This window comes from Bos indicus, chromosome 7 (assembly GCF_029378745.1).
Source record: "Bos indicus isolate NIAB-ARS_2022 breed Sahiwal x Tharparkar chromosome 7, NIAB-ARS_B.indTharparkar_mat_pri_1.0, whole genome shotgun sequence".
In the NCBI taxonomy this organism is placed as follows: Eukaryota; Metazoa; Chordata; class Mammalia; order Artiodactyla; family Bovidae; genus Bos; species Bos indicus.
Genome location: NC_091766.1, coordinates 14,285,491 through 14,300,543, shown reverse-complemented (window position 1 = coordinate 14,300,543; position 15,053 = coordinate 14,285,491). Strand labels below are relative to the sequence as shown.

Sequence of the window (15,053 nt, the reverse complement as noted above, 5' to 3'; positions counted from 1 at the left end):
GGGGGCTGGGAGGGGTTGGTGGAAGGAGGGACTCGAAAATATCTCATTCATACCTCACCGCTCCCCAACCCTCCCCCCTCCCCGCCCCACCAGGAGTTGATTGGGATTTTATTTTTCCTTCAACCGACGTCTATTGAGCACCTTCTGTCGTCTATTGAGCACCTTCTGTATGCCAAAGTCCTTGAAATGCTGCGGCTACAGCAGATAATCTAAAACAAACAAACCAAACAAACTAAAAAAAACAAACCCTTCTTTGCTTCATTTTGTTTTATGGAGCTTATTTTCTGTGGGGAAAGACAGATAAGAAAAAATAGTAAGGAAATCAATAATAGTGGTGAACCTTGAAACAACAGGATATATGTGCCAGCCCTAAGAACTCAGCTGCATTAACTTACTGAGTCCCAGCCACCGATGCGGTCATTTTATTATTATCCCTAAAATAGATAACCAACAAGAACCTATTGTAAAGCTCATGGAACTATACTCAATATCTTGTAATAATTTATAAGGGGAGAAAGGGTTTCCCTGGTGGTTCAGTGGCAAAGAATCCACCTGCTAAGCAGGAGATCTGAGTCAGATCCTTGGGTCAGGAAGATCCCCTAGAGAAAGAAATGACAACCCACTCTGGTATTCTTGCCTGGGAAGTCCCACGAACAGAGAAGCCTGGTGGGCTGCAGTCCATAGGGCTGCAAAAGAGTTGGACACAACTGAGAGACTAAACAACACCAACATCAGGGCAAAGAATCTGAAAGAAAAAAAAAAGATATATATGTATAATTGAATCACTTTGCTGTACACCTCAACTAACACAACATTGGAAATCAGCTCTGTTTCAATTAAAAAAATAACAATTCTGTTATCATCCCCCAGATAGGGAAACTGAGGCATGGAGAAGGACAAGATTACCCATGACCACCTGGCCCTTGTCTCAGCCCTTAACCACCCATCTACACTACCTCCTAACCTGCTCTCTTATAGGTCCCATGGGTTAACTGCCCTCCACCTGGTCCCCCAGAAATCCTGGGGTTCTCCATCAGGGAGTCTAACAGTCTCTGACACTAAGAACCAGGCTTAGCCGTAGAGAGCAGTGGGTGAGCAGTGAGCCTCTGGACCCTGGACTGCTTCGGTTGGAATCCAGATCTGTTATCTCAGTTTTTTCATCTGTAAAGTGGGGGCTCAAGAAAGTATCTACCTGATAGGGTAATTGTGCAGTCATGTTACCAGTACACATATCAGACGACACTGATACACTGACTGTGTGCAGTGCTGGGGTGGCTCAGATGGTAAAGAATCTGCCTGCAATACAGGAGACCCAGGTTTGATCCCTGGTTTGGGAAGATCCCTGCAGAAGGAGATGGCTACCCACTCCAGTATTCTTGCCTGGAGAATTCCATGGACAGTCAGGAGCCTGGCGGGCTACTGTCCATGGAGTTGCAAAGAGTCGGACACGACTGAATCACTTGACTAACACTTTTTGTTAATGTCTCTACTGCCGGTAAACCACTTAGTGAGCACAGGGCCTGCAAAAGTGCACAGTGATGTTCTTCTTTTAATTAATTTATTTTTTGGCTGCACTGGGTCTTCGTTGCTATGTGTGGGTTTTCTGTAGTTGTAGTGAGCAGGAGCTACTCTTTGCTGTGGTGCACAGGCTTCCCGTTGCAGTGGCTTCTCTTTTTGAGGAGCATGGGCTCTAGGCGCACAGACTCAGTAGTTGTGGCCCACAGGCCCATTAGTTTGGCGCACAGGCTTTGTTGCTCTGCGGCATGTGGCATCTTCCCAGACCAGGGACTGAACCCGTATCCCCTGCATTGGCAGGTGGATTCTTAACCACTAGACCACTAGGGAACTCCCAAGGGGTGTGTTGTTAAAACATCACCATTGGACACCCAAGGCTCCGATCCACAGGGCCTTCAGGGAGACAGTGTAGGGCAGACTCCTGGGAGTTACCTCACCTCAGGGGAGAGGTAGGAGCCGGAGCATTTATCCACCAGCTCTTGTCAATCATCAGTGGAGGCACCCTCAGAAGTCAGAAACCCCCAGCCTCTTGGATCTATCCTGGGTACCAGCCAAGCCCAGTCCCACAGCCAGAGAATAACCTAAGAGTTCCTGATATTTATAGTCAGCAGATTTCTTTTTATTCATTTAGCTGCACTGGATCTTAGTTGCAGCATGTGAGATCTAGTTCTCTGACCAGGGATTGAACCCGAGCCTCCTGCATTGGGAGTACGGCGCCTTAGCCTCTGGGCCACCGGGGAAGTCCCCTACAGTCCGTAGCTTTCAGTGTGGGGTGGTAAATGCAAAATTGACATGTTGCCAGCCCCCCCACCCCAGGGCACCTGTTACACCCTTCCCTCTGTCCCCCAGGTGAAACTGGCCTCTTGGTCCAAAGAAAAGCCAGGTGGCTGGTATAGCACATTCCGTCGAGGGAAAAAGGTGAGTTACCTGCAAAGCCAGGGTGGGGATGGTATAAAAATTGGTGTAAACCAGCATGGGAATTGGAGGAGGCGAGATGAACAGGATAGCCTCACCTCTGCCTTTATGCTGATCATAGGCTTGCGGGGGAGGGGGGAGGGGGCAGCATCAGATGTGTGATGTGGGGGGAAACACAGGACATGGTGGTGATCTACAGGCAGTGCTGGAAGGACCTGAAGGCTTCCTGAGGGAAGTCACAGCTCAGCTGAGGTCTAAGGAATTAACTGGTTTGCAAGTTTGGGAGGACACGGAACGGTGTTCCGAAGAGATGGAACAGCATACACAAAGTCCCAGAGTCAAGAGAAAGCCTGGTAAATTAAAAGAAGAAAAAGCGACTTGCTCTGTTGTAGAGAGAGTGAGGGGGAATGTGGTAGAGAAGAGGTTGGGCAGGTAGGTGAGAGCTAAGACCACCTCCTCAGAAAGACCTATGGGCAGTAGGGAGCCATGGAATGTGTTTAAGTGAGAGGGACTGAGATTCAATCTCTATGATAGGAAAATGCCTCTGGGCTGCTGGTGGTGGTTGTGGGGAAACTGGAGGCTGGGAGACCCAGGAGGAGACTGATGTGTTGGTTTAGAAAGGCAAGGAAGGGAAGAGGCTGGAGCTAGGGGAATGGGGGATGAAGAGGAAGGAATGGCTTAGAACGTTATCTAAGAGGGCAAGTCCATAGGACCTAGTTAATTGATGAGATGGCAAGTCAATAGGACCTATCAATAGTAATTGATGAGATGAGTAATTGATGAGATGGAGGGGAGGAAAAGAAAGAGAGATGATGCCCAGGTTCCTGGTTTGAAGAACAGTCTAGTGAGATTCTGAGATATATAAGTGGGAAGAGGATCAGGTTTATGCAGTGGTGGGAGATCTTGGGTCCATTTGGGATTTGTTTATGTAACATATTTATGTATGCTAAGCACTGGGAACATAGCAGCAAAGAAAACACAGTTCCTGACTTCCTGAAGTTAATATTCTATTGGGAATGGGACCAAGGAAGCAGACAGAGAATAACCAAGGAAACAAAGCTACCATATAATGTCAAGTGGTGTATGGGTTTGGGCTTCCCTAAAACAGACCTGAGACTCAATTGCAAGGGGTTTATCTGTGATGTGAGTCCAGAAAACATCAATCAGGAAATGTGAAATGATACAGGGAAGAGAAGGAAGCCAAAAAAGATGTGTTACCGGGCTAGTTATCTCAAGCCAGTGATAACTTAATAATATATTTTATGTAGCCCAATATATCCAAAATATTGTCGTATCAATATAAAGATTACTGAAGCATTTTCAACTTTTTCCCTGTGAGTTCTTCAGAGTCTGGTGCATATTTTATATTTATAGCACATCATAATTTTGATACTAAATTTCCTTGGAAAGACTTAGACTGCATAAAACCTGCAGTTGAAAAAGCAGATTTGCATCTTCAAGTTGTTCCAAACCTCAGTTTTCTGATAAATGGATTGAGGCTCAGTTGTTCATTATAAATTAAATAAAGTTAGACATTTTTTAATTAAATAATTTAAATAGATGGACCCATAGAGGTTATCATACTATGTGTAGTAAGTCAGAAAAGGCAAATATCGGATGATATTACTTACATGTGGAAGCTAAAATATGACACAAAAGAACTTATTTACAAAACAAAAATAGACTCACAGACATAGAAAACCAACTTATGGTTACCAGAAAGGAAAGGGAGAAAGGGATCTATTAGAAGTTTGGAATTAACATATACACACTATACACTACTATGTATAAAATAAACGAGGACCTACTGTATAGCACAGGGAACTATATATTCAGTATCTTGTAGTAAACTGTAATCGAAAAGAATATGAAAAAGAATATATATATGTAATATCTGTGTGTATATCTATATACATATAACTAAATCACTTTGCTATAAGCCTGAAACTAACACAGCATTGTAAATCAACTATACTTCAATTTTTTAAGAAATGAGTGCCAAAAAAAAATTTAAAATTTAACTGAAATTGTGAAAAGTTTCTCAATCTCACCAGCCACCATTCAAGTGCTCAATGGCCACACAGGGCTAGGGGCTTGCAGGAGAACCAGGGATGATCAGATGGCTGGTGGGGCCTCCAAAGAGGAAGTCATGGCAGCAGGGGCAGGTCGGCAGTGGATAGAGATCCTGGGAGGTGGGTACCTCGGAAAGAGTCGAGGCAAGGACACATCCTCAGCTCCTCTTTGTCCCACCTCCAGTTCTCCTACGTGGATGCCGATGGGGCCGCAGTGAGCGTGGTACAGCTGACCTTCCTGAAGTTGCTGAGTGCCACGGCCCGCCAGAGCTTCACATTCACCTGCCAGAACTCGGCCGCCTGGCTGGACGAAGCTGCAGGTGACCACAGCCGCTCTGCCCGTTTCCTCGGGGCCAATGGGGAGGAGGTATCCTTCAACCAGATGGCAGCCGCCACCATCACAGTCCCCTACGATGGCTGCAGGGTAAGGAAGAGGGCAGGGACTGGCCAGATTGGGGAGGGGAGCCTGTGATTACTCCCCTCCCCCTGACTTACCCACCATCCGTGTCTTCCCGTGTCAGCTCCGGAAGGGACAGTCGAAGACCCTGTTTGAGTTCAGCTCCTCCCGAGTGGGATTTCTGCCCCTGTTGGATGTGGCAGCTGCTGACTTTGGCCAGACGAACCAGAAGTTTGGGTTTGAACTGGGCCCTGTCTGCTTTAGCAGCTGAGAGCTTCCGGGGCTGGGAGGGACAATGAGGGAGCCCCCAAGACGGGCCATATTTGGTGCTGAGGCTTTGAAGCCGTCATATTTATCGTCTCCTGTGACTGCGTGGAGCCAGGAAACGGTCTGCTCATCATGGTCAAACAATATTCCTTCTCCGTTCCAGGGGGTCTGGGGGCTGGACTACCCTGGTCCATGGGTCCCGTTTCTCTGCACTGCGCCCCGGCTGGCATAACTGTAGTCTGGCTCTTTCTCCCCTCGGTGCCCACCCATCACTCATCTCCCTCCCCTGAGCTCCCCCACCCCAGCAATGAACTTCTGACTCAGAGCCGATGAATGCCCCCACCCACACCTGCCTCCCACCCCCTCAGTCAGTGCTCTCAACACCCTTTGGTGCTACCTTCCCCATAGTTAAGCACTGGATGTCTCCTGAACCCAGACTGGGATCCCTTTGCTCATTTCTTCTTTTCAGGTGGGTTTGCAGTGAAGGGACTGATGTCAGACTACAGAGGGAAGTGGGACTTCCCTGGACTGAGCTGCGTACTCTTTCTGCTGCCTCAGCCCAGCTCTGAATACTGTCTCCCTCCATGCCTCCCCAAAAACACCTTGCCATGCCAGGTGGCGTGGGGACCAAACTGGTGGGGTTGGGGGGAAACCAGGATTCTAATGGTGCTGCCCTATTTATACCTGGGTCTATATTAAAAGGGAGAATCCCCTCTGTTGTATATTTAATCTGCTTCCTCCTTAGGGAAGGCTGGGATATGATGAGAGAAACCCCCATCCCCCCACCCTAACTCCCCCATACCACCACCTGCCCCAGGCCATAGGGCATAATTGGCATCTCAAGTCTGAGAATAAATCAGTGAACTGTGTCCTGTCTGTGTCTTTCTTTCTTTTTACTTTTTTATTTGCTTATTTTTAGTTTTGGCTGCCCTGGGTCTTCATTGCTGTGCTCAGCCTTACTCTAGTTGTAGTGAGCAGGGGCTACTCTCTAGCCGTGGTCCCGAGCTTCTCATCGCAGTGGCTTCTCTTATTTCAGAGCATGGACTTTAGCACACACGGGTTCAGTAGTTTCAGCTTCTGGGCTCTAGAGTGTGAGTGCGTGGGCTCAGTGGTTGTGGTGCACGGGCTTAGTTGGCCTGAGTCATATGGAATTTTCCCAGACCAGAGACAGAACCCATGTTCCCTGTATTGCAAGGCAGATTCTTAACCACTGGACCACCAGGGAAGTTCCTTGTCTGTGTCTGTCAATTGATGTTCTCTTAGGGTCTGGCTCTTGTCTCACCCAAGGCATCTTGCCATCACTTGTCTTAATTAATTGTGCCTTTTGGTAGAGGTAGCTTTAGTGATTCACGTGCATGCTGAATTGTGTCTGATTCTTTGTGACCTCATGGACGGTAGCCCATCAGGCTCCTCTGTCTATGGAATTCTCCAGGCAAGAATATTGGAGTGGATTGCCATTTCGTCCTCCAGGGGATCTTCCCAACCCAGACTGAACCCGCACCTCCTGTGTCTCCTGCATTGCAGGTAGATTCTTTATCCCCTGAGCCTTTGGGGAGGTGGGTTAAAGATGAATCGGGTTGGAGGGTAGTTTGGAGTGAGTTGAGTCGGTCTGGGGATCTGTTGAGTTGGAGGTTGAAATGATGAGAGGGTTAAGGGTTTGAAATTGGATACTGGATTGAGTTGAATTAGGGTTGACTTAAGAAGGAGATTGAGTTGAGTAGAGGTGAGTAGGGGTTATTATGAATTTGAGGTGGAGGATTACCTATTTGGTGAGTCAAAATGGGATCAGTTAAGATGAGTTGGATATTGGATGACTTGTGTTGGGGATTAGATGTTGGGTTGAGGATTTTCACTTTGGTTTTGACATGTACACACTGCTTTATCTTATTTATTTTTGGCTGTACTGGGTGTTTGTTGCTGCACGCAGGTTTTCTGTCATTTCGGAGAGCAGGGGCTACTCCAGTTGCAGCGTGCAGGCCCCTCCTTGCAGTGGCTTCTCTTGTGGAGCAAAGGCTCTGGGGCACACAGTCTTCAGTAGTTGTGGCATTAGTCCTGGCTGTCGGGCCCTAGGGCATTCAGGCTTTTGTATTTGCAGCACGTGGGCTCAGTATTTGGGCCTCACAGGCCTTAGAGAACGGGCTCAGCAGCTGTGGTCCGTGGGCTCGTGGCTCTGCGGCATGTGGAATCTTCCCAGACCAGGGATTGCATCTGTGTCCCCTGCATTAGCAGGCAGATTTTTATCCACTGCGCCACCAGGGAAGTCCCCGGGTTGAGGGTTTTAAAAGACAGACTGATTGGGAATTCCCTGGCGATCAAGTGGTTCGGACTTGGTGTTTTCACTGCTGTGGCCGAGGTTCAATCCCTGGTGGCGGAACTAAGATCCCACAAGCCACCGGCTCGAATTGAGATGTAATTCACGTACCATCTAATCCACCCACTTAAAGTACATAATTAAATGGTTTTTAGGGTATTCACAGACTTGTGCAACCGTCACCACAATCAATTTTGAAACATTTCATCACCTCAGAGAGAAATCCCATATCCATTAACACTCATCATCTCCTCCAAACCTCTGAGTGGCAGAAAAGCACTGATCTTCCTGTCCCTGTGGATTTGCCCATTCTTGACATTTCCCATAAATGGAATCATACAACATGTGGTCCTTTGTGTCTGGCTTCTTTCATTTAGCATGATTTCACAGTTCAAGTTGCAGCATGTATCAGAACTTCATTCCTTTTTATTGTTGAATAATAATTTACTGCATTTTGTTTATCTATTCATCAGCTGATAGACATTATTGAGTTAGGAGTGATGGAGGGCTGGTGTGATTAAGTTGGATCAGGTGGGATTGGGTGGGCAGAAGTAACAGGTTGGAGTAAGTTGCCTCTTCCAAACTAGGGCTTGCATGCATGCATGCTCAGTCATGTCTGACTCTTTGCCCGTCATGGACTGTGGCCCCCAAGCCTCCTCTGTCCATGGAATTTCCCAGGCAAGAATACTGGAGTAGGTTGCCATTTCCTTCTCTGGGGGATCTTCCTGACCCAGGGATCAAACATGAGTCTTCTGCATCTCCTGTGTTGGCAGGTGGGTTATTTACCACTGAGCCACGTGGGAAGCTCAAACCAGGGCTCACTCTACTATTTCTGTCAGCAGGCTCTCTAAGGCCACCTGGATTTATTTATTCATTCAATAAATGTTACTAAGAGTTGAAATTCTATGAAGAAGATGCCCAGAGGTCATCCATTTAATGGTCACCATTATTATTCATTCATTTGTTTATCTCTGTGGCATGTGTTCTCAGCACTAAGGCATGTTTCCAGATACTGCGGATAAAAGAAAGATGTGTCTGCCCTTAAGATCTTAGTCCCGCGGAAAACAGATTATATACAAATAGCTGTGTAATACGATTTCAGGTGGTAGTGATCGTGGTGAGGGCTTCCCTGGTGGCTCAGATGGTAAAGAGTCCACTGGGAAGATCCCCTGGAGAAGGGCACAGCAGCCCACTCCTGTATTTTTGCCTGGAGAATCCCATGGACTGTAGCCTGCCAGGCTCCTCTGTCCGTGGGATAGCAGAGTCGGACACGACTGAGCCACTAACACTTTCACTTTCAATTGTTGTGAAGGAAAATCAAACAAGTTGCATGGATAAAGACTGATGGAATAATGTCTTGTTTGAAACTGGTTGGTCAGATGAGGCTTTGCTGAGGATCTGGTGTTTTAGCAGAGATCTGAAAGAGAAGAGCCATATGGAGGTTGTTTTGGCCATGTGGCTTTTGGGATTTCAGTTCCACGATCAGGGATTGAACCCAGGCCATGGCAGTGAAAGCTCCAAATTCTAACCATTAGGCCACCAGGGAACTCATCTTGTGAAGTCTTAAGGAAGTATCTGACACACAGTGTAAGAACCCAGAAATCGTCAAATACCCATGAGGGCTCTTGAGAGGATGGTGTTTCTCCCAGTCACCTCTTTTCTGGATGTGTGGCTTTTGCTGGTTTCTTCATCCTGACTTTTATCAATCCAAACGTTGACTTGGCCCTGCCTCCTTTTAGTTCCTCTCTCAAACATCTTTAACTCAAGAATGCATATAATGGGCTTCCCTGGTGGTCCAGTGGTTAAGAATCTGCCTTGCAATGTAGGGGACGCAGGTTCAATTCCTGGTGCAGGAAAATCCCACATGCTGCAGAGCAACTAAGCCCACGCACCACAATTACTGAGCCTGTGCTCTAGACCCCGAGAGCTGCAACTACTGAAGCCCACGAACCTAGGGCCTGTGCTCCACAACAAGAGAAGACACGGCAGAGAAGTGCGTGCCCTGCAACTAGAGAGTAGCCTCCGCTTGCTGCAACTAGAGAAAGTCTGCGTGCAGCAACACAGACCCACCACAGCTAAATTAAATAAATAAATAAATGCATCTTTTAAGGGGAAAAAAAAAAAAAAAAGCCTATAGTGGGAACTTCCCTGGTGGTCCAGTGGTTAAGACTCCAAGCTCTTAATGGAGGGGGCTCAGGTTCCATCCTTGGTCAGGGAACTAGATTCTACATGTAGCAACCAAAATCCTGCGTGGTGCAGTTAAGACCCATCACAGCCCCCCCAGAAGAATGCATAATAGTATCACCAATGCTGTATGTTATTTTCGTCTTCCTGGGCACACATAATTGAGATCACATCTCGCAGCTGCCCTTGTAGTCAGGTTGGGGACAATTGGGTCTTGGCCAATAGGATGTGTGTAGCCATAAAATAGCCCACATAGCCCTCCTTGCTCTTTCTCTCCATTCCATGAAGATCTTGGAGATCATGTGTGTCAGATGAGAGTATCAGATGTGGAACTAGAAAGACTGCTTCCATTACTTATTACAGCTGACCCTTGAACCAAGGCTGGGTTTAGGAAAACCAACCCCTGAATAGTCAAAAATCTGCACATAACTTTATAGTCAGACCTCTGCATCCATGATTACGAATCCATGGGTCCAACCAATCTCAGATCATTATAGTACTATGTGAGCATGCTAAGTTGCTTCAATCGTGTCCAACTCTTTGTGACCCCATGGACTGTAGTCCACCAGGCTCCTCTGTCTATGGGATTCTCCAGGCAAGAATACTCGAGTGGGTTGCCATCCCCTCCTCCAGGGGCGCTTCCTGACCCAGAGATTGAACCCACATCTCCTCTGGCTCCTGCTTTGCAGGTGGATTCTTTACCGCTGAGCCACCAGCGAAGCCCATGGTACTGTATATATTTATTGGAAAAAATCTACATATAAAAGAACCTGTGAGTTCAAATTCATGTTCAAGGGTCAACTGCACTTGGAAGAATGCTGTCAGGGAGAACTCCATTAGATGTGATCAAGAAATTACTTGTTTTAAGCCCTTGAGATTTTTAAGAGTTGCTTGTTTACAGCAGCTATCATTAATTATCCTAACACAGTGAATAAATCCAACTTTTACCAAAGGTCAGCATGTAAGCATGTGTGCAAACCAGGAGGTCTCACTGCAGGAAAATCAAGCTAAAATTTATTGTTGAATATCATTATCTTCAAATGTGTCCACCACTGTGAATCTGTCACTGGAGGTGTGCTTTCCCAAGCCCAGATTTCCTACCATTCTCCCGCCCCTACCATCTTTCCCTCCCTGATAGCTCTCCTTGCCTGCGTCTTCACTCCCTTCCTCTAAGTCTTTCTGCTCTTTTTTTTTTTTTTTTAATTTTTGGCCACGCAGTGCGGCTTGTAAGATCTTAGTGCCCTGACCAGGGATCGAAACCACACCCCCTGCAGTAGAAGCAGAGAGCCCTAAATGACTGGAGCACCAAGGAATTCGCTGGATCAAACTTATCTTGCTAGATCGAATTTATCTCACTTTCTTATGAAGAGCAATCCCCTCAACCCTTCGTTCAGACCCTGTCTCCATGCCCACATGATCCATGATTAGTTCAACTCACAGTATTAATAATGATAATAAAGACCATCGATTGGCTCCATGCCAGACACTGTTCATCAAATGTCTTTCCTGAATGCTTTTATTTATTTCTCATCACCACCTTTGAGGAAGGTTCTGTTGTGCTCAGTCACTCCAGTTGTGTCAGACTCTTTGCAATCCTATGGACTGTAGCTTGCCTGGCTCCTCCGTCCATGAAATTCTCTAGGCAAGAATACTGGAGTGGTTAGCCATTCCCTTCTCCAGAGGATGCCACTTGGTTCTCTTACTACCTCCTTTTTGCAGATAAGTGAGCTAAGAAACAGAGGTAGAGAGTAACTTGCCCAGAGTCTATAGCTAAAGATTTTGCTAAACAAAAAGGCATCTTCTCCCTAAAGGGAATTATTTCCAACATAATCTTAAAAATTATACCCAATAACACCCCAGGGTTTGAATGCAGGTCAGCCAGCATCTGCTTTGGCAACTCCAATCCCATGCTGGTACAGGTATTTTGGAGGGGAGGACCAATTAATAGTGTAATGAGGACTCTTTAATTAGGTAAAAGCTCATTAAAGAATTAGAAATCTGCCCTGCTAAATTAAAGGGTAATTGACAAAGATGTAAGGAGGGAATTCTAGGCCTGGCTCGCCTCTGCTCTGTGTATTTACTCAGCATCATCACCAGCACCCAGGCGGCTGCTAGGAAACCCCCAGCTGATTTGCATATTCAGCAGCCATAATTAATCACACCGCTAGTGCTTCTTGAGCAATTACTCTCGAGGTGGTGGTGGTGGGGGGGCGGGCATGGGACGGCCAGCGGGGAGGCCTGCCTGTGGCTTTAGACAGGGCTGTAGAGGGTGGCTGGAGCAGGGTAATTTACACATACTCCCTGACAACATTGACAGAGATACAAACGATGACATACACAGACCAAGGGCAGGTGGAATCAGACCCGCATCTTGTCACCTCCTCCCCTCCCCCTCTGCCACCAACAGCTGCAAGTCTGGACCCACAAGCAGACTCAGAGAGGCAGACCTGCCTCACACACACCCCTACATCCTTGGCCAGAGGCAGATATGGTGACATGCATAACAGGCCACACACACAGTTGTGTCTGGATGCACACCCAGAGCCCCCCAGACAACTGTGTTCACAAACCCACACTCAGAGACGGAGCCACCTCTGGAGGGAGATCCTCATTGTCACACAGAGAAGTACCACATCCTGGGGCCTGGCAGATGCTAAATACACAGACGGACACACAACCCCACACACAGAGATGTGCCACCAACACAAAAGCCACAGATGTGGGTCCAGGTAAACTCCGTCATGGTTGTTTCAGAGACAACCCTTGCTCTGCCCACACGTTCATTCACTCAATCAATCCACCAATTTTTAAAAAAATATTTATTTATTTGGCTGCACTAGGTCCTAGCTGCAGCATGCAGGATCTTTCATTGCTGCTGCTGCTGCTAAGTCGCGTCAGTCGTGTCCGACTCTGTGCGACCCCATAGACAGCAGCCTACCAGGCTCCCCCGTCCCCGGGATTCTCCAGGCAAGAACACTGGAGTGGGTTGCCATTTCCTTCTCCCACGCATGAAAGTGAAAAGTGAAAGTGAAGTCACTCAGTCATGTCCGACTCTTAGCGACCCCATGGACTGCAGCCCACCAGGCTCCTCCGTCCATGGGATTTTCCAGGCAAGAGTACTGGAGTGGGGTGCCATTGCTTTCTCTGTCTTTCTTTGCAGGGACCCACAGTTTCTAGCTGTGGCATGGGTGACTCAGTAGTTGTGATGCACGGGCTTAGTTGCCCTGTGGCATGTGGGATCCTAGTTGCCTGACCAGGGACTGAATCCACGTTGTCCCCTGCCTTGCAAGATGGATTCTTAACCACTGGACCACCAGGGAAGTCCCAACAAATCTGTATTTAGTACCTATCATGTGCCAGGCCGTGTTTTAGGCTCCAGGGACCCAGCAGTGAACAAAACAAAGATTCTCTGCCCTCGTGGAGTTAACACTCTAGTGGGGCTGATAGGCAGTAAGCAGATATATATGTATATGATATGTCAGGTGGCACTATGAAAATAAGGCAGGGAGGAGGACTAGAGGGGTGTTCTTTAAGACAGGGTAGTCAGGGAAGTCTTCCTGGAGAAGATTTCTTTGAAGTGGAGGCTCATACAGAGAGACAGAGAGGGAGCCAAGCAACACCTCACACAGCCAGGCCCAGAGGCCGTGAACCGCTCAGAACCATGCGGATCCCCACCTGGTCACGCAAAGAGGTCCCGACCCTACAAGAGCAGACGTGTGGCCTCCCATGCTTAGTGTCCCAGACATATCAGAACTTCCTTTCAAGGAGACGGGCCTGGACCCTGAAGATGACTGTGTAGCACAGGAGAGATGGGAGGCTGAGCAGACAAAAGACCAGATTGACATCAAGAGATTGTCTTGTCCCTCTGTGATGCTGGTCTCATCTCCCTTATATACGCTTTTCCTCCCTTGCTGTATTTATTTTACAGTATTTTTGTGTTGAAAAACTACATAACATAAAATTTACCATGTACCATTTTTAACTGTACAGATCAGTAGTGTTAAGTATGTTCACACTGCTGGGCAACAACTTTTTCATCTTGCAAAGCCGAAAACCTGTACTCATTAAACGACTCTTCATTCCTCCCCACCTCAAACCCTGGTGCTCCCCTTTAATTTTGTTTGTTTGTTTATTTATGGCTGGGCTGGGTCTTGGTTGCTGTGCACGGGCTTTCTCTAGTTGCAGTGATGAGGGGCTACTCTTGAGTTGTGGTGCGAGGGCTTCTTTTGTTGTGGAGCACAGGCCCTAGGATGCCTGGGCTCAGTGGTTGTGGCACACGGGCTGAGTCGCTCCATGGCATGTGGAATCTTCCTGGATTAGGGAACGAACCTGTGTCCTCTGCATTGGCAGGTGAATTCTTAAGCACTGCGTTACCTGGAAAGTCCTGTCCCTAGGAATTTGACTTCTCTAGGGACTTCGTATAAGTAGAATCATGCAATGTCTGTCTTTTTGTGACTGGCTTATTTCACTTAGCATAATATCCTGAAGGTTCATCTGTGTCATAGCATGTGTCAGAATTTCCTTGCTTTTTCAGGGTGAGTAATAAGCCATTGGATGGTTGGCCCACATTTTGTTTATCCATTCATCTGTTGATGGACACTTGCATTGCTTCCAGATCTTGGCTACTGTAAATAATGCTGCTATAAATACGAAAGTGCAAGTATCTCTTTGAGACCCTGCTTTTGATTCTTTTGGATCTATACCCAGAAGTGGAATTGCTGGATCGGGTATTATTTCTTTTTAGAAGTTGTTTTCATTCAGACACACATTATGTACAATAAAATGCATTGATCGTAAGTGTTCTTGTGGAGGAATTTTGACAATTGTCTACACACCCTAAACAACACGTAGACTGTTTCCAGCACCCAGAAAATTCCTCACGTCCTTTCCCATGCCCCTCCAGACACACCCTCTTCTCAGATCCATTCCATGTGTGACAAAACCTGTGAATGAAACATGGAAGTTGTACAGAGGCTGTGTGGCATAATGTTTAGAGCCAAGTCACGTGGTGCAAGTGTCAGATCCTTTGCTATAACAGATGTGACCTTCACCATACCGAGTCTCAGTCTCCAGAGCTGTAAAATGGGGTGAATAATAGCCCTAGAGCATCAGATTTGTGCAAGGATTGAATTAGTTAATAGAGATCACACACTTAGAACAATGTCTGCCATGAGGTAAATGCTATACAAATGTTGTATTTAAGTGTTGCATATATAAAAATATGCATATATATGCAACACTTAAATGCAACATGTATATCCACATATGGAGAGAGAAAAAGAGAGAAATTTTATAATGAACACTCATATGCCTACCACCCAACCTAAGAATAAAGCATCACAACCACAATTGAGATCCATGGGTTGGGAAGGAGCAGGGCATGGCATCCCAC

General features: G+C 46.9%; 1 protein-coding gene across 2 annotated transcripts in view; it reads left to right on the top strand.

Annotated features, from left to right (window-relative positions):
• COL5A3 (collagen type V alpha 3 chain) overlaps positions 1-6,035 on the top strand; it is a 44,708-nt gene extending 38,673 nt beyond the window's left edge. For both annotated transcript variants that reach the window (XM_019964120.2, XM_070792783.1), the window contains exons 65-67: positions 2,365-2,433; positions 4,687-4,926; positions 5,024-6,035. In XM_019964120.2, coding sequence (XP_019819679.2) covers positions 2,365-2,433; positions 4,687-4,926; positions 5,024-5,170 — 456 coding nt within the window. In that variant the 3' untranslated portion in view covers positions 5,171-6,035. The remainder of the gene's footprint in view (positions 1-2,364; positions 2,434-4,686; positions 4,927-5,023) is intronic.
• Positions 6,036-15,053: the final 9,018 nt, after the last annotated feature.